Here is a 20,409-nt window from a genome sequence, read left to right as displayed (position 1 = left end):
AAATGTTTTTGCTTTTCAGGAGGATGGGCACTGTACAGATTAACATTTAAAAAAAAAAATCACACATTGTGTACACCTATAGGACCGCAAGAACATCTGGCCTATGTGTCGTCCGGAATTGCTCTCAATAAGAGAATCAAACAAACAACACTAACCTATATCATTACACCCATGACTGAGGCTATCTCTTAAAACAGAAACCGTCTTCCATTATTCTGTGTTTATTCTTATCTGATAGCATGACCTGTTTGGAAAATTACATGGCTAGAAGAACGAGAAACAGGTTTGAGAAGGACATATTCTGGCTGTTAACATTCATTCGGTCATGTCACCAGTAGATATACCCTAAGTCAAGGCTCCCACGGGCCCTCGAACTTCTCCCAGGTGATTTACTGATCTTTTCAGCCTCGTGCTTCGACCCATTTACTCTAAAAACCGCAACCATATTTTCACTGGAAATGCTGGGGACGTTTAAAACGAAATCCTTATAGATTTTAAATTCAAACATGCGAGGGGCATAGGCTATACAAAAGCGGAACAAATAGGCTATGCGAAGAAAAAAAAAAACTGAACCATTTTTAAACTGTGAAAATGACAGGAAACTCATAACATATAAAATAAAATTAAAAATACATTGTTATATAGTCATGACTAACGTTCAACCTGTTTGTGTCCAAGCATGGATGATTCTTCAAATTATAGGCAACTTTTGGCTTATTTTTAAATCTTGTGTAACGAAACGTCCTCAAACTGTTGCGTCTCTGTTAAAACATTTATCACATCCTTGTATAAAGAGCTGATGATGATCTGTGGTCAGCCTGCGGGTGGATTTGGTATAATGTGTGATGTGGTCAAATGTGGGATCACACATTACACATCTTGGTATAATGGCATAATGTGTGATGCTGTGGATTTTTTGGATGTGTGATGGTAAATGATAATGGACATTTGACAGAAAAAGTCTTGGACTTGATAAATAACTGAACAAAACAAATGACCGACAAAAGTCTTGGACATGCTAATGCTCAATTCAACCAACCCCTTCCATTCAAATGATTAAATAATGACTAGTATGGAAATGGTAATTACAGAATGAAGCTTATTTTATCATGATGTGAAAATCTTAAAAATTAATTATATTTATAATCTTCAAATGGTTGATTCTTCTGTAATTCTCATAAATATATATAGCCTATGCACGTGCCTGTCTTCAATACACTGCTGTCATTGCAACAAACTGGGTGGAATGCAAAGTCAAATTTCCATAATTTAAACATTTTTATTATAATGGTTAGGTCTGGGTCGGGAACTAGCCGAAAATATAGAAAGTTCAATATTTATAAAACGAAAACAAAAAAAAAACAGACAAACAAACAACAAAATCAGTGAAAATACTATTTTTATTATTTATTTATTTTTTTTAGGGGAACCCTTAAACTAATTTCCCCCTATACCGAATAAAAAAACCCAACATTTCAAATATTATTTTATTTTTTATTTTTTGTCCTGATACTTCAGGTAGGCCTACATTATTTTGAATACCTGCATCTTACACTATTCATGCGGGGGAGAGAAATAAGGAGACGAGGCTACAAGTCATCTTTTACGATGAATAGACTTGCTTTCTCTCGTGAGTGAACCCATGCGCATCGGGTTGTCTCGGGTTTGGTGTTATTGAGAGCAACGTCAGCGATGAGGCGCGGGGGGAAGGAGGGAATGAGCCAAGATATTCAGCCCAGTGCTTTAACAATTCAAGCTGTTCTGTGGATACTCTGCGTTTCCAAGAAAACATCACGTAGTGACCATTTGCCTCTGAGACGGGCATTCACCGGTGTAACCACGGGGCTCGCGGTGTTATTTGAACAGAAGCAGACTCTGGGAAGAAGAGACAGCCTCTGTCTGCTCATGATCAGATACATGGGATGCTGAGCTGCTACTAGTACACTGGACTCAACGCCACACCGGGACCTAACTTCCTGCTGTAATGTCGCAGTGGAAGATATTATTGCGGTTTGGAATGATAGGGAGGATTTTCAGAACATAATCTTTTATGAGGTAATATTACATTTGCTCTCAGTAGCGTCACATCATGCTGCTCTGAAATCATTGTGCCGCACTGAACACTGACTTATGTGTGCATGCAGGGCGGTACGGTAATGCGATTAGACACAGTTGATCTATCCTTCTTTATCAAATTAAGTGATCAACGGAAGGCGTTAGTCCTTCATAAATAAAAACCCTAGCTAATGCTTACTTTTTAACACATATCTGAATATCGTCTTAGCATGTTATGCAAACAACGCAGCCTAAATTTCAAATTACACTTACCATTCTATTGTCTATATGATTACTAAAAAAGGACTATAGACTTAAATATTTTAATATTTTAAATGAATTGTTGGCTAAGCAAATGATAATGCAGATACTTATGATCTTGTTCGTGTCAATCCCTGATCCATCCTTTCGCCGCAAAGGATGGAGTAGACCTAAGGCCTTAAAGCATCAGCTTAATTTTCATTCTGAAGACACAGTGCTTGGTAAACTATAAATGATAATAATCTCTATACTTTAGACGCTAAAGTGCGAATTAAAAAATGTAAAAAAATGCCTTCATTATCGCAAATAAATAGAGGACTGGACGTGAATGCAAAACAAGAGAAAAATATATTCACATACGTTATACAGAATATCTGCCAATTTTTAACCACAGATTTTTATTTAAATTTTTTAAATCAAAACAATAATAATTTTCCTATTTCGTTTTAGGTCGGTGAAATGCTGAAATTTCGGGATAAATTTACAAATCAACAAAAACACGTATTTGCACACAAACTGAACAATTCAATAAATAATCAACAGCATCTAGTATTAATAAATATACTAATAGTTGCACTTTTATATCACAACGAAAACGCCAATACACAACTAAAATAAAATTAAACCCCACGGCCAGATAGCAAGAATCATATCGTTATCTTACAATGCTAATCCCCCCCACACAACTTATTCTTAAACATAATCCAAAAAATAATCGAAAAGGAAACTACAGTATATTTAAAACTGAACCTTTTGTGTTGTAAATGGACCTAATAATAATCATTTTAAAATTTAACTATTATTCTATTTAATTCCCATGGTTAAGGGGCACCTGAAAGGGGCCAACCCATTTCCAACATTTTTTATGTTCCTTCGTGATTGTCAAAGGTAACAGTGACAAAACTTGTGCAGTCATAGGATAACTAAACCTATATGTTAAAATTAAAATGTTCTAATTAGAATCCAAAAGGGTCTGATGCCTTAAGTTTCAAAACAATTTTTGGCTTTAGAAAAAACCCTTTATGTATGGGTGCTTTATAGAAACCAGAAACCATTACACTAATCTTAGAAGCCTTTAATGAAACATCAATGCAATTTTTAATCTTCAAAAAAACCTAACTAACTCTAAACTCAAGAACCCTATATACAGGGAAAAATGATTCTTGATAAGAAGATTGAACTTTCCTAAAAAACCTAATGTCCTGCAAAATACCATTAAAGAAATATTGCAGAAATATCACTATACTAACGTAGGAATGAAAAAGCTGTGTTGTCTTACTGTGTTAGTAGTGAACAGGCTTGTTCTTTAACACACACTGTATCCAGTCTGGTACAGAACCAAAAGATACTGGACCGCGCTATTAAAACATGTATCAAAACTGTATAACAAAACCAGATCTGGCTGATGGACCACATTAAAACGCATCACAGTTCCAGGCAAAATATTATTTCAGGATTCCAAATGGGATTTCAGTAAACTGTGTGAATTCTGACCACAAAAGCATGGACAATATAGTGCAGCCCATCCTCAAAAAAAATTGTAAGTAAGAATAGTTGAAACTTGGTCAGCGTTGAACATTTTGGACAACAGGCTCTGGAAATAGCCAGCCAACCTCAGTGTGCACGGAACAGTATCTGCCAGGAATAGTTAAGCAGATTATATGTCTGGGGTGACAGAGATGTAAACAGAGCTCTAGCTCACTGGGCTTAGTTAAACAGTGTAAGTGAAAGGCACATTTTGGCCTGGAAAAGTCCAGGGTTGACTTGCTGTAGCCTCACAGTGCCTGTCAGACTTTATCTTTATTAGCTTGGCAAATGCCTGGCCGAGTTTACACGGAATCCCGCTCTTCTCCTTTTATCTGAAGGGGCGCACACTCACATTGTTTACATGCGTGGGATTAGGAGTGGGTGGGAGGAGGTGGATTTCACTATGAGAGCGGTTTGGTGTCTGCCTGTGGAGATAGGCAGCATTTATGGAGGCAGTGTGCTGTAGTACAGTAATGAGACATACCTCTGGTGTGATGTCTGAGCGTGTGAGCAGAGAAGGGGCGTGAGAGCGGGGCTTAGTTTGTGACCTCCCTTAATGGAATCAGCAGTGTTTAGCACGCTTCCATAAAACCGAGGTGCCCGAATGCTGGAAGTGTAAATATTTAATTTTGCGATACTTCAGAACAAACGGATCTCGACCCCTTTTCCCTTGAAATGAATTGGCCAGGCCATGTTATTAGGACAGACTTTCTCCCCACGAAATGTAAATGTTAATGTATGCTATTTCTCAGTTTTTGCAGCCTGTGTCTTGTCTGTTTGTGTATAATCAATTACAGCAGGCTATGAGAGAACAAAGAGGAATTATGGCATCTGTGGTATTTTCATTACACGTATATCATTAGATCATTTTTAGCTTGTGTTAAAGCCATGGCTTAAGTTTAGTTTTTTTCATTGGCTCATTTTCTATTTTTTTTGTCAAATAAGTATACAGTATTTTATATTTTCCTTTTACATTGGCTGAATAATTGAAAATAAATCAAGAAACAAAACCAAGTATGTGCTATAATTGATTTATATAATTTACTGAATGCATTATTTTCTTAGAATCGTAATCTTAGTGTATATTTTATTTTCAAATCATGATGCCAGTTTTTAGCAGAATAGAATAAAATACGCAATGAAATAATGCATGGGCATTCTCAGTTTTCTATTTTTATTTTATTCAAGATGTTAGTCAAAAAAGGGGGAAAAACCCAGGTTTCAGTTTTTAATATTAATCTGAAATTATTTTTCTATGCTGAAAGTTAACTTGTGAAGCCACTGTTTAACTAATATTTCTGTAATTTTACAGAAATGCTACAGGAGAAGGCCTCAGCTGTGGCTGATGAAGGTATGACCGTGGCCCAGTCGGGTGGGCGTCCTGAGCTTGCCAGTGATTCCTCGCATTTGGGCCTGCCTACAACTCCCAGCATTCCCCAAAACAATGAGCCTGACCAGGTAGCCAATCAGCTGCATTCTTTTAATGACTCCTGACTTGTAGGTCTTCACATCTATGAAGAGACGTAATGTAACATAACATAGTTATTGCTAAAACACAAAATGAATTACAGCAAAATAAATAAATAAATAAATAAACTTCATATATTTATTTTTCTATTTTTCACTTGAGTGGTATTAAGTGCCATATTAAATTTTTTTCACTGGCAAAGACTCATTATCATTTATCTTTTTTTTTTGTGCATGGACCTTTAGAACATTGAAAACATCAAAGTGGTTCTTCATGACAGGGAACTATGGAAGAAGTTTCACGAGGCTGGAACCGAGATGATCATCACCAAAGCAGGCAGGCAAGAAAAGTGTCATTTCCTTCCACCCATCTTGATAGATTTGAGACATTAGCAGAGACAAAAAGAAAAATGGTGTTGTAGCAGGGATACAAAAACATAACTAGGCCATCTTGCTTCCAGTAAGAAATGCAAATGTGAAACCTTGTTTTATCAAGAGGCTCAGTCGCATGAAATGCTGAAGCTCTTTTAATGGAATGTTTATAAAATATTACGCGACTAAGGTAAAGCAAGGCTGAATTCCTGTGCCTACAAATATCTAATTGAAAACACAAACGGCTACCCTGTGTGTTAGATTTAATGCGCCCTGTGGATTAGGAGCAGGACCCTGGATATTAAGCAGAGAATGAGTCAATGCCAGTCTTAGCCAGCAGTTTCTCAGCGCTTCTCTGTGGAAAATGCAAAAGGTCACCACAATTTTTCTTTAATGCTGTAACATTGTGAAGGATGGGCTTCCCCCTGTCCAACTGATAAAGTGCTCCAAGAATCCTCAAACCCTTTGAAGAGCCAAAGCACTGTTCAGTTGACAGCTGCGCACAGAACAGGAGACTACTTCCTCATAGTTGCAACAACAGATGGGCTCATTTCATTTTACATACTTTAGTGTATAATGGACACCAGGCTCTGTTAAAGATGCTCAATATGTCAATCGAGCCATGAAGCAGGAAGAGCTTTTCACCATTTAATTTTCTTTTTTTTTTTTTTTTTTGGAGGGGATATGACTTGTAGGACATTAGACAGCCATTCACTGAACTGTAAATCTTGAGAAAACTCACCAGGTTTCTTCACGATGGCTCCCATTACACAAAATTGAAGCCAATTTCATGCAATGATTCTCATCGTGGTCTTGTGTTACATAGCAGGCTTGAGCCATGTCTGCACGGTATATGCCGTTTGACAGTATAGGTTTACGCTGAAGAATAATACACCCTTATATAAAATTCATGGGGTGTAATATAGTAACAAAAATTGCTTATGACAATATTTTGCTTCTGTGAATTCCACAAACAAGGCAAAAATCCAAAGAATAATATCATGTTAAAATGTTAGTGCATCAGACCGTAAGACCAAAACAGTTTTTGTAATCAAAAAGCGATTTACTTTAGCATAAACAGTAAAACAATCTCCTAGTCATGCGACTAGCGCTACTTTCTATGCAGGGAAAGTGGGTCATACATTGTGTTAAAAAAATATTCTGGGTTCATTTTAAACTCAGTTAACAGCATTTGTGGCATAATGTTGATTACCACAAAAAAGATTTCCACATTAAACCTAAAACGACATCAATAGTGATGATTTAAACAGCTTCACAGCTTAAATAATACACAGGTTTTAACAGAATTCAGTGCATTAATAAAATGACACACATTTCTGCTTTTAAATCCTCCAAAATTGGATCCATTTATTTCCAAGTTAAGTGCCTTATTGCAACGTCCATTTTTGCAAGTCAAATTTTGCAAGTAATTTTATTATTTTTTTAGATGCTCAACGTTATGTTTATGCTGTCGATTGAACTTAACTGGTGTTGAACTCAGAATATTCCTCTGAAGAAGTGATAAAACTTAACTAAAAATCTGCTACAACACGTCTTATTGCATACAGTCTGTGGCCCAGTACTAAGCACTAAGCATGACTATTGAAAGCAGCCGGCTGGTGTTTCTTGTACACAGCCTGTCAGAGTAAGCATCAGCTAGGCTGATGAGAGAAGCTCGGTGCCCCGTTCGATCATGTCTCCCAGGCCCTAAAGGACCTATTCTTGCTTCATCATCTAGCTCCTTTTGATCTAGCCATTCTGCCGACTCCTTTAGATAGTATGAATCACTGAAAGCGCAGGCGTACAAAAGCACTAAAAGAAACAGCTGGCATAATGCGCATGCTGACATGACACCGATATGATACACCTTCATACTTGCCATTTCTCATTGTCGCCAGACCCACCCATAAACAGTGCTTTTACTGAGATAACTAAAAACATAACCGTTACCATATCACATAAAATAAATTTTTACTCTCATGGATATCTACAAACTTGACATAATATATACCAAAAATTAAAACTGTGTCATCATTTACTCACGCTCATGTCATTCTAAACCTCTCTGACTTTCTTCTGGGGAATGCAAAAAAAAGAGAAAAGATATTTAGCCATGTGATCTACTGTGGCAGCCATTATGTCAAAGTGTTACATAAACGGAAAGAGCATTACACATCCCTCAGGTGTTTACATGTGCGTCTTGAGTAAACGTGTTTTACTAAAGATTTATTACATCCTCACTGTTAGTACTGTAAATAGTGAAGTACATTTTTCCTAATTGTATATTCCTAACATGAATACTATATTTTAGACAGATTTGCATATTTTGAAAATGTCTACATGCTCAGTACATAAAAGTATATACACAAGAACTCTTGTAATCTTAAATGTAATATTAAGGTAACATTTACAGTAAGTTTTATTTGGTGAATGCAACAGGTATCATAAAACATTATCACAGGGTTACCAATAATGAAAAACATTTTACAGCATTCAGGTTCATGTTGATTTTTACATAGACCAAAACATTTTTAAAAGATGTATACATGTATTATAAAAGAACATAATGAACAATAGCATATTTATAAATTGGCTTTATAAATATACACTCATAATTAACCTAGATTTAAAAATACAGTTTAAATAAAAAATTGCAATTCTATAAAAATGTAGTAAAAGTTCATTTGTTAGTTCATGATACCAAATGCATTCACTAATATTAACTAACGGAACCTAATTGTTAAGTGTAGAAACTATGTCAGAACCAACAGCAAAATAAGATAGTGGATGATCATTTTTGTAATTATTGACACCTAAGGACAAGGAAACATCATCATCAGAGCAGGACAGGTTTAAGATGTTCCTGGTTGGCTTGCCCAGATTGATTTACACTGATTGGATTGTAGACCTGAGCCAGACATGGAGCATTACCTTTCCCTGAGCTCTTTCTTCTAGGTATTAAAGGTAGTGCTTTTCAGGGAACCTTTTACATAGTGCAGGCCTGAGCAGCGGTGCATTTTCAAATGCAATGAAATGATTCAGTTCAGGGCACATTTATTTGCTGTAATAAATGTATGACTGCTGGTGGAACCTCAAGAAAGAAATGCACTGTAGTGGAACTTTCTGGAGGAGTGGGGTGGTGCAATGGGGCTGTTTAGCTGCCCACTGTTTAAAAGACCTGCCATTAAAAAAGCACTCAGAGTTTATAAGGGGACTTGTTCTTTTTGCAACTTTGCAGATGAGCTAAAAAAAAAAGAATCTTCTAGATATTTCATGTAAAGAGGTCACCGAAGGTACAGTAGCTCCATTTATTTGTTTTATGACCGCATCTGCTATATTAGCATACATTACCTGTATCTGAAGAAAATATAGATCCCACATTTTATAGTGCGGCTCCTTCAAAACAGAGTCAATCCCTAAAAGTATATATCTGTCCAAAAGCAAATCAAGTACCAGGTACAGATCATGACTACTTATATGGGGTTATCGAGGATAACGCATTTTATGCGTTAGGTTTTATGATTTTTTTTGAAGTTTAGCCTTTTATAGTGGAGCCGTTTGTTTGAGATGATTTTCGGAGGATTTTCTCGGAATGCTGGAGCATGCAGCCTACTTTGAGATTTATGCAACCTTTTGTAGTTCTTAAAACAACTAATCTGTCCTAAAAAATCTGATCACTAATTGTGTATTCATCCATCCAAAACAAACACTTCCCGTGATTCTCTTGCACATAAGGCCTGTTAAATCCCTCGAAAGAGCTGATAAAACAGACTCATCGTTGCTTACTGTCAGTGCTCATCTGTTGCACACACACCCTGGGTGCTGTTCCTGTAATGAGCAATAAAGACGACACTGAGATACCTGAATGACACAAATGGGATAAGCCTGCGTAGATGCGATTGAAAGAGAATGATCTCAGTGAGCACAAAAGTGCATTAACAAGTTGTCAAGTTAGATCTAAATGGCATATAAGGACCACAGTAATCCACAGTAGTATGTAAATAAAAAGGACTTATAAAAATAGACATAAAATTATTGTTCAAAATAAAATATAATGAATAAAAAGTAATGAATAAATTAATACAATTATTTCTCATAATTTAACAACACCTTAAGCGATGAAGTTCTATTTCAAAGTGATATCATCTTTCAATGGTAAGGCACTATTTTTAACCCTTGATGGTATTTGCACATTTTTTAGGCGAATGTTTCCCAGCTACAAAGTTAAAGTCACAGGAATGAATCCCAAGACCAAATACATCCTTTTAACTGACATTGTTCCAGCTGATGACCATCGGTATAAGTTCTGTGACAACAAGTGGTGAGTTTAAATTTGTTAATGTTTGTCTATATTTAATGTTCTTTTTTTTGAGCCAGGCTCACAATAGATTAATTAGAACAACCACATTCTGGAAAGTTGTATAAGGATATTCTAATGCCTTTGGAAATTCTGCTTGAGCATGCAATAGCAAATGTGTGTCTGGATCAGAAAAGTGACTAGTCCCTTCAGGCATCTGGACAAACACAATCTGGACGAAAATTAGCATGTTTTACATTCTGCTGTCTCCTCCAGTCTATTTGATTCTAAGTTTGTTGACTTGAGTGGACAAATGGTGCCATTCTACACAGTACAAATTTTAACACACTTCATAATCGTTTGAGTAAACATGAACTGCCAATAAAGTATATAATAATATAATAATTATTAGTTTTTGGTTTACAGTATAGAAGTAATGATTATTGTCAGTAGTTTTACCTTTACTAATACTTTGCATTCATGAATATAATGTTGGTAAATAATTAACAACAGAGATTTCTTTGGCCTTGTTTGCAACAGTCCTTTTTCATAAAATGAAAATTTATCCAATAAAACACTTTTTGCAAAGGCCAACACTGAAGGAAACTCAAATTGCAGCCATATTTATTAGCAAACAATGTGCAGTCTGCATCAGTTTATTCATGCAATGCTAGCTGGTTCTGGCTTTGGATTGTCATTAGCACATAGTTAATTACTGTAGGTCACAGCAGGCAGTCTGTCAAAAACCAATGGGCTTAAAACAGCTGGATTATTCATGCTGTCCTCTTTGTGACCCTGTGCTTCTGGCAATGCCACTAGATATGGGCACTATACACCCATCCAACAACTGGCACCAGAAATAAGTCAGATCTGGTTGAATCCAGCATGAAAAAAATAAATAAAACAACGATGGCAGGCAGATCTCAGTGAATTGTATGGTTTGTTACGAGAACAAATATTTTATGACCATTTTTCAAAATCTGTGGGATAGACTGGAATTTCAGCATTTGCCAGCATCGGTTCTGGAGATCTTCAGCGACACCTTCAAGGCACACAATTAGCAGTGATGTTACGGTCAAAACAGCCCCCCCCCCAAATCTTTGGGAATTACTCCCATAATGTCACGGACACTCGTGCTCTGAATCTGTCATTAATGTACAGATGTTCTGCATAATGCCTTTCTGTAGCCTGCGGCTATATACTATAGAATTTGTGCAACACTGAAAAACAGTTTTCCTTTTAAAAGAGTTATGGCATGATGTCAGAGGTGCTGGAAAGCTATGTAGTACTAGAAGAGAAAATCTGGGGGACAGTCTAAATCACTACACCAACAACTAAGCTACAGGTCCTTTGCAAATCTTGCTAGTGCCTCTTAGGGTTGTCAGAAAAAAATAAAAAATCTTATGTTCTTTTCCATAGGATGGTGGCAGGAAAAGCAGAGCCTGCCATGCCTGGAAGACTCTACGTCCACCCAGACTCTCCTGCAACAGGGGCCCATTGGATGAGACAGCTGGTCTCCTTTCAAAAGCTGAAGCTCACAAACAACCACCTTGATCCATTCGGGCATGTGAGTGGCCATAAACAAATTATTTTCTAAAAATCTGAGCTTTGACATTAAAACTTTGGATTTAATGAGACAGTGGGCAAATAAGAGAGAATTACAAGGTGGACAAAGATGGACACAAAATAGTGGACATAGCAACCGATCTATTATTTGGTATTGTGACAATCATCCAAGTGAAACATATTAACCACAAAAAAAACAAAGAAGTGTAGGGCGGGGGCTTGGCTTCTATCTGTGAGTTGTTGATTGTATGGAGGCAGATCTGAATGCAAGCAATTAATTTTTAAATTGGAATTAAATTTTCAAGCAAAGCTGTCAAACAAACATGTTTATGTCTATTTGGACAAACATTTTGTTTCGTTGCTAAAAACTACTTTCCAACTCCCTCCAAATTCAATTGGAATTACAATTCTGCGTCCTGTTCAGTTCTGAATGAATACACCTGTGATGTGTGAGCTATGGTAAGGGTCATCTTGAGAAAGTAGGAGAGAGGAGAAGAGAGACAGTGGAGCAGAGGTGAGGAGTCTGACCATGGTAGTGCTGCCCAAATGAGCCTGTGGACCTAGATTGTCTGATGCAATAACATCAGAAGCGAGCTCATTAGGTTCATAACCTGTCAGAACGGCACAAAGTTGGCCTGTCAGGATTAGTTGAATGCCTAGGAAGTGATAAGGGCGAGTAATGAGCTCGGAAAGAGGTTGCTAAGCTCTACTGACGCCCACAACAGCAGGGACACCGCGGCTGGCTGAAAGCCCCAGTACAGGCCGCCACTGTAGCCATGCTAGTGCACGCCACACAAGTCACAGTCAAAACATACACTAAATCTAGGAGTCCCAGATATTACAGTTTTTGTGCCGATGATAATTATTTTTGATGTTATGAAAAAAACACAAAGTTTTCAACATTGATAATAAAAATAAATATTTCCTGAGAACCAAATCAGCATATTAGAATGATTTCTGAAGGATCACATGACACTGAAGAGGAGTAATGGCTGCTGAAAATTCACTATTGCCATGACCAAAAAAAAACAAACTTTTTTTTATTATATTAAAGTAGGGAACAGTTATTCAAAATTGTAATAAAATTTCACAATATTACAATTTTTTACTGTATTTTTTTTTTAAAATGCTGCCTTGTTGAACATAAAGAGACTTATTTCAGAAACATAAAAAAAGCTTACTGAACTGTCACCAAATGTTTGGATGATATACTGTATATACAATATTGGCCAATACATTAAACTCAATTATCAACTGATAACCAATATATTTTCGTTTTTCAGAAAGTATAGAAATTGTGATTTATTGGAGTTTCCACTACACCATGCCTTGATTTCCTTTGCTAGGCCACTGACCACACAGACACCCAACACCCAAAGACTGTCTGTGGACTGATCTTGCAGGACTTTTTTTGGTGCAGGACCATCTAGCTTTAAGGTCACATGACACAACTTCTATTCCCAAAAATAGATCTTAAAAGAAAACTTTGAGATGAAAGGCAAGGGCCAGCCTCAGAGTCTGCATTGATCTGAAAAGGGTGCTTGATTGATATACTTGGACAGCACGCATCCCTGTCTCTGAATCATCAGTGCAGCTCGTATCACATGGTATTACCTCAAGACGCTAGCCAGCCAACCAGGCAAAGGTCACATGTGTCTGCATTCACCCAATGAAAGCGCTCAAACCATTCATTTGGCTTGAGCTACCGTCTGTGTCTGAGACGGGGGGGATTGACCTGAGGTTGCCCTCTGTGCACTAGTGCTCCTAACTCCTCTTAAAAAAGTGCAGCTATGAGGAGAGCTGCCTCACTCTCTGTCTGAGAGTTGACATAACAAAGGGAAAGGCCTTGATGCTTATTAGCCCTGACAGAACTGTGTTGGGGATGACCCTAACTAAACGCTTCAATGAACACCAAACACATGGACGCATTGAGCAGGCTGGTGCTAGAACAATATGATCAAACACTGATACACAAAAGATCCAACTGGATTACTTGCATACAAGAACAAAACCTCTTGACATATTTATTGATCCTGTCATTTTAACATATAATGTACATTAACAGCCTCATTAGTGTTCAACATACTATTTTGTACATTTTGATATTCCCGAAAACCTACAATATGGGTGAAAGAGGATCATACATATAGGTATTTATGTATTCACAGTGTTAGAAATAACAGTAAATTTTAATAATAGTACATTTTAATAATATTTAATAATAGTAAAATGTAAAATGTATTGTAGGAATGATAAAAAAAAAAAAGTACATGGAGAATTTTAGAATGATTTCTGAAGGATCATGTGACACTGAAAACTGGAGTAACGGCTGCTGAAAATTCAGAGTTGCCCTCACATGAATACATTACAAAATTATTTTTAAAAATGGTTAAAATAGATAACAGTTATTTTAAATTGTAAATCTATATAAGAGCATAAGAGACTTTCAAAATCATTTATTATGACCCCAAATCTTTGAAGTTGTGTAAATCTTCATAATAAATATATACTTTAAACACTTAAATGATCACATTTTAAAACAAATATTTATAATATCTATTTGTATAGTCATGGCCAAAAATATAGACACCCTTGGTAAATTTGATCAAAGGAGGCTGTGAAAAATTAATCTGCATTGTTAATGCTTTTGATCTTTTATTTTAAAAAAATCACAAAAATCTAATCTTTCATTGGATAATAAGAATATAAAATGGGAGGAAATATCATTATGAAATAAATGTTTTTCTCTAAGACACATTGGCCACAATTAACGGCACCCTTTTATTCAATACTTTTTGAAACCTCCATTTGCCATATTAACAGCTCTAAATGTTCTCCTGATGGGGTTAGAGATCACGTAACAAGAGATCAGAGACCATTCCTTCATCCAGAATCACTCCAGACCCTTTAGATTCCCAGCTCCATGATGGTGCTTCTTCTCTTCAGTTCACCACACTCAGTTTCTATAGGGTTCAGGTCAGAGGACTGGAATGGCCATAGCAGAAGTTTGGTTTTGTGCCCAATTACCTGTTTTTGTATTGTTTTACTTTTTAAGGCTTGTTTTTAGATTATTGTCCAGTTGGAAGATCCAAACATGACCCATTATAAGAGTCAGTCACTTACTGATTTTTTATCTGTTGGTATTTGATAGAATCCATGATGCAATGTATCTAAACAAGATGTCCAGCACCTCCAGCAGAAATATAGGCCCACAACATCAAAAATACAGCAGCATATTTCATTGTACACATGGGGTACTTTTTATCCCTGTGTTCACCAAACCCATCTTGAGTGTTTGCTGCTAAAAAGCTAATTTTTTCATTTCATCTGACCATAGAAGCCAGTCCCATTTGAAGTTCCAGTCGTGTCTGATGACTGAATATGCTGGAGTTTGTTTTTGGATGAGCTAGGAGAATTTTTCTTGAAGAAACATGTTCATGTTTCTCTCAAACAACATGTGGTGATGTAGATGCTGTTTGACATTTTTTTTTTTTAAGGTTTTCTGACCCCGAGACTCAACTTTTTTCTGCAATTCTCCAGCTGTGGTCCTTGGAGAGTCTTTAGCCACTCAAACTCTCCTTCTCACTGTGCATTGGGACGATATAGAGAGACGTCCTCTTCCACGCAGATTTTTATAACATTTTCTGTTGATTGGAAATTCTTTATTATTGCCCTGATGGTGGGAAATGAGAATTTTCACTGCTCTAGCTCTTTTTTTAAAGCCACTTCACTAATTTGTGAAGCTCAATTATCTTTTGCTGTACATCCGAAATATATTCTTTGGTTTTTCTCATTGTGATGGATGATTAAGGGAATTTGGGCTTTGTTTTCCCTCATATTTATATTTCTGTGAAACAGGAAGCCTTGGATGGATAATTTCATGTTCATAATCACCCTGGAGTGCTCAAAATTGTGAATGGGAATGGGAATATACTTCTGAAATATTTTACTCCTAAGAATTTCTAAGGGTGCCAATAATTGTGTCCAGTGTGTATTTGAGAAAAACATTAATTTCATAATGATATTTCCTCCCATTTTAAATTCTTATTATCCAATGAAAGGTTAGATTTTTGTGAATTTTTTAAAATAAAAGATCAAAAGGATTAACAATGCAGATTAATTTTCAAGGCCTTCTTTGATCATATTTACCAAGGGTGCCAATATTTTTGGCCATGACTGTATATATATGTGTGTGTGTGTGTGTGTAAATGTAATAGGTCGATAAATGTACTGCAACAGTGATTTTAGTTACAATATACTATACAGATATATATCTATTTTTTAGCTATGATGAAATTGAAACATATTTATGTAATTGATTAAATAAATACAATATATTAAACCCTGTAATTTAATATTCTGTAACCCTAAAATGATTCATTAACATAATGTACATATCTTAAGTCGTTCATGCGTCCAGTGCTGTCAGTCATTTAATAATAAATTCCCCGGGCGCCGCAGCATAAATGGCTGCCCAATGCTCCAGGTGTGTGTTCACGGTGTGTGTGTGTTCACTGCTGTGTGTGTGCACCTTGGATGGGTTAAAAGCAGAGCACGAATTCTGAGTATGGGTTACCATACTTGGCTGTATGTCACGTCACGTCAATTGTTTGTATTGTATGAAAATGTACATGCATTAGAATGAACTGTTAAAAAAATGGAAAAGGTCTGTTTTTGTTAATATTCTATCCGAATTTCTGTTCTCAGATCATCTTGAACTCAATGCACAAATACCAGCCAAGGTTACACATCGTGAAGGCTGATGAGAACAATGCCTTTGGCTCTAAGAACACGGCCTACTGCACTCACGTCTTCCATGAGACAGCTTTCATCTCTGTGACATCCTATCAGAACCATAAGGTACCAACAGAACCTGCCCATAATACAAGTGTCTCACACTATTTCAAACTATTACTCACATTTGTAGTTATTTTTAAAATACACTGCAATTACTTACTTGTTTGTTTTTATAGATCACCCAGTTAAAAATTGAGAACAATCCTTTTGCCAAAGGTTTCCGTGGCAGCGATGAGGGTGATTTGCGTGTGTCCAGACTTCAAGGGTAAGATTATCATTTAAAATGTGCTCCATAATGTACTAAATAGATATCTTACTGACCAAGTGCCCCCTTTCCTAGGAAAGATTACCCTGTGATTTCTAAAAACATGGTCCGGCAGCGGCTTATCTCATCACACGGCCATCTGTCAGGAAAACTGGGTGCAGGGATGCTGAGTAGCCACCCGCAGGGGGTTTCACACTATCAGTATGACAGTGGCGTCTCTCACTCAGATTCCCAGGAAGCTCTCTCTAACTCCTTCCCATCTAGACGGGAATCCAGCCTTCTTTACCACTGCTTCAAGCACAGAGGTACACAGCTGTGGCAATCACCTTATTTGCCAAAAAAAAAAAACTTGTTAATCCTGACTAGAGATGCATGATTATTAGTACCATAGTCAGTTTAGTCAGTCAGTCATAGTCAGTCAGTTTTTATATATTCGATATCAGCTGTGCTAATTTTACATTTACATTTTCTTTGCAGTCATCTAACGTTCACTTAAAATTCAGATTAAAAAATGCTAATAATTTAATAACATAAATGTAATCTTTAATCAATCTCAAAAAATTTTTATACTCTACATTATAGTACTGTTGCCTAAATGTAATATTTATGTATAATATAATATAATATAATATAATATAATATAATATAATATAATATAATATAATATAATATAATATAATATAATATAATATAATATAATAAGATTATTGCCCTGGGTGCATCCCTAGTCTTGACATAAATTAAGATTTACTGCATTTTTTTATTTAGAGATCATTAATAAAAAAATGATGAATTTTCAACTATGTGTATTCATTATATTTTCTTTTAGATAACACAAGGCATTTGGAACTGGGATGCAAACGACCCTATCTTGACACAGCCTCTGCAGTTACAGATGAGCACTACTTCCGCTCCCCACCATCCTATGATCCACCCTTGCTGTCCCACCCATACTGCAGCGAGACGTTAGGCTCTAGAGAGGCTTGTATGTATGGAGGAATGGAGGGAGAGGCAGGTGGCACAGTGGGTGCTGATGATCTCCCGGCCCCTTCCTTGAACTGCAATATGTGGGCGTCAGTGCAGCCGTATCCTCGTTATGGCATGCAAACTGTGGAGGCTATGCCATACCAGCCCTTTCCTGCCCACTTCAACAGCACAGCCTCCGTTCCCTCCGTGGTTCCCCACCACTCACCGTCCATGCAGCATCCACATCCAGCACCTCCTGACCTAGTTACATTTACTACACAGCGGGTACTGCCACCCACACCATCTTCAGCTTCCTCCTCCCCCTCCGGCCCTGCCCCCCGTGATAGAGCACATTCCTCGCTGTTTCATAGGAAGCCTGGATCGCCGTTACGTTCACAAAGGGATTTCACATGCTATCCAACCCACAGCCCCACTTCAACACGAGAACCAGCCTATCAATACCAAACGGGCCTCAGCAGTGTTGGGCCACACTGGACTGACAGTTAAAGAGCCATCTACAACTATATTCCTCTTCAGCTAAGAGCAACAAACTCTCTCTGAACAACAACTGCAATGAGATTATTTTTACGTAGAGCCATGATACGAAATTGTAAAGCAAAGCCATAAATCTATTTAGCCTAATAGTATAGGAAGCACACAATTTGTGGCACTGTGTATTTATTTGAATTTGAGATACGACTAGAGTTGCAGTTCATGCGTGGGTGGTGAAGCCAAGCACAAACGCGTACCTAATGCACTGTTGTTGGCATTAAAGGGATAGCTCAGTCAAAAAGAAAAAAATCTTCTTTGGTGAAGAAAGATGATCATACAAGTTTGCAAGGCCATAAGGACAAATTACAGAATTTAAATTTTTGGGTGAACTGTCCTTTTAAGGTGAACATTTTCAGTGCCGACTTTTTGTATGAAGCACAAAATTTGTGTGTGCCAACTGAAATTGTGCTCAGCTGTTAGTTAACCTAAACAGACTTAGTTATTACTATGGCAGCCTTTTTTATCTTCAAATATTAGTGTGTCAAACCTGTGCCAAACCCAAAGATTGGTTGGAGTTATTTTCTGGGTGTTAAGAGTTCCTTATTATTACCCATAAACGCAATAAAATTTTAAACAAAAAAGTTTTTTTCATTTTTTTTTTTTTTCATTTTATATATTACATTTAAATGGAATTGCTAATGTACTGATGCTCTGCAATTGCTAATATGTATTTGTAATGCAATCACAACAATGAAGCTATTAAATATTAAAACACCTGAACCTCAAATAATAAAATGATATTTGTGGCAAAAAAAAAAAATACATACCAGATTTACACCTCAGATTAAAGTGGGCTTGGATTGGCTCCGATTCCTTTCCTCCATTTCCGTTGGACTGTGTCTGTAAATGGAGTGTTGGGCAGACTGAACAATATGTGTTAGAAGAGAAGTGTTTGAGTTGTGACTGTGGCACCAAATCATTGTCCAAATTTGTTCAATTAGTGTAATGTAACATCAGAGAATTCCTTGCAACCAGATGGAAGCTTAAAGAGCGATCATTAAGAGAGGAATAGAGAAGAACAGAGAACTCCTCTGAAGTCCAAAACTCAACTGGCTGGGTTGGAAAATCCTTAAGAGGTCAACAATGTAAAACAGGCTCTGTAGGCAGGCAGCCACAAGTCAAACTCAAAGAGAATGTGGTATCACTGGTAAGCACTGCGGTTCTAATTAATGAAAACAGGATGTGTTAAGGGAACATATAGTGGTGAATGTACTCGCACTACATCATTTACATTGGGAAAATTGTTGAGACATATTTGCTTTGTTGCCATGCTATTACTCATTATAAGCTCTGACTAAAATGATATAATTAACTAATATCCACGGATGTTTTTAAGAATAAATTTAGAAAATTAGAAAATAATTTTTATTTTAATATCAGCTACCAGCCATAAGATGAATAATAAAAGAAAAAAAAAGAAAAAGTGATTGTGGAATATTATTTTGGTTAAATCCTTATATATATATATATATATATATATATATATATATATATATATATATATACATACATATACATATATAATGGTGCATTACAAGAAATATGCTATAATGTGCGCAATAATATTTATTATAATAATCCATAATTCTATAATGAATATATGCTATAAAACAGGTTATGTTTTCAGATGAAAACTAAAGGACTTTTTTTTTAAAGTCATATTGGATGAGAGTATCTGCTAAACTGTTTTCATTCTGATAAATTGATGAACAGAAGTGCTTGGTGATGTGATTTTTGTGACTTTATTTAACTACAAACAAGTAAAAAATGGGTTGATTTTTATAAAGCAGGTTTCTCAGAACATAAGGAAAAAAGTAAATATATATAAATAAAAAAATAAAAGGCACATTAAAAAAAAAATGTGAAATGCAGTTGATTCCTTTGAATGGGTCCCAGGTTAGATTGTAGAGAGGAACTGGATTGCTGATGAAACCAAGCAGATCTAAGGGTAAGGGAGGAAATGAGAACATCAGACTCTGGCTCTTTGAAATGCTCCAAAAAAACATTTTGATTTACATGAGTGGTACACAGTCCAAGAATGAATCCCATAAAGTACCAATAGAGTAATAGGACACATGAGCATGAAGTAAATAGCCAATGTATTATACATAACTTCAATGGAGTGCTGTTCTGTTTTTGACTGGGTTCAAGTACAGGAAGTGTCATGTGGTACTTTAATATGCTTTTAAAAACTGAAACACTCTCCCTTACCAAATCCTATCAGATAAATCTAGGATCACTTAAAAAGAGTCCTCATTGTCATCTGATCAAAACTTAGCCAGCC

General features: G+C 36.4%; 1 protein-coding gene across 1 annotated transcript; it reads left to right on the top strand.

The window, feature by feature from the left end:
- The first annotated feature begins 5,127 nt into the window (after positions 1-5,127).
- On the top strand, positions 5,128-19,375 carry LOC109110582 (T-box transcription factor 4). The gene is made up of 8 exons (XM_042771658.1): positions 5,128-5,301; positions 5,557-5,651; positions 9,884-10,003; positions 11,399-11,546; positions 16,253-16,405; positions 16,519-16,607; positions 16,683-16,912; positions 17,437-19,375. Exons 1-8 carry the CDS (start codon positions 5,158-5,160, stop codon positions 18,078-18,080), a joined length of 1,623 nt encoding a protein of 540 aa, XP_042627592.1. The 5' UTR covers positions 5,128-5,157; the 3' UTR covers positions 18,081-19,375.
- Positions 19,376-20,409: the final 1,034 nt, after the last annotated feature.

This window comes from Cyprinus carpio, chromosome A15 (genome assembly GCF_018340385.1).
Source record: "Cyprinus carpio isolate SPL01 chromosome A15, ASM1834038v1, whole genome shotgun sequence".
Classification (NCBI taxonomy): Eukaryota; Metazoa; Chordata; class Actinopteri; order Cypriniformes; family Cyprinidae; genus Cyprinus; species Cyprinus carpio.
Note: the sequence above shows the minus strand (reverse complement) of the source record. Positions and strands in the feature narration are given on the sequence as shown.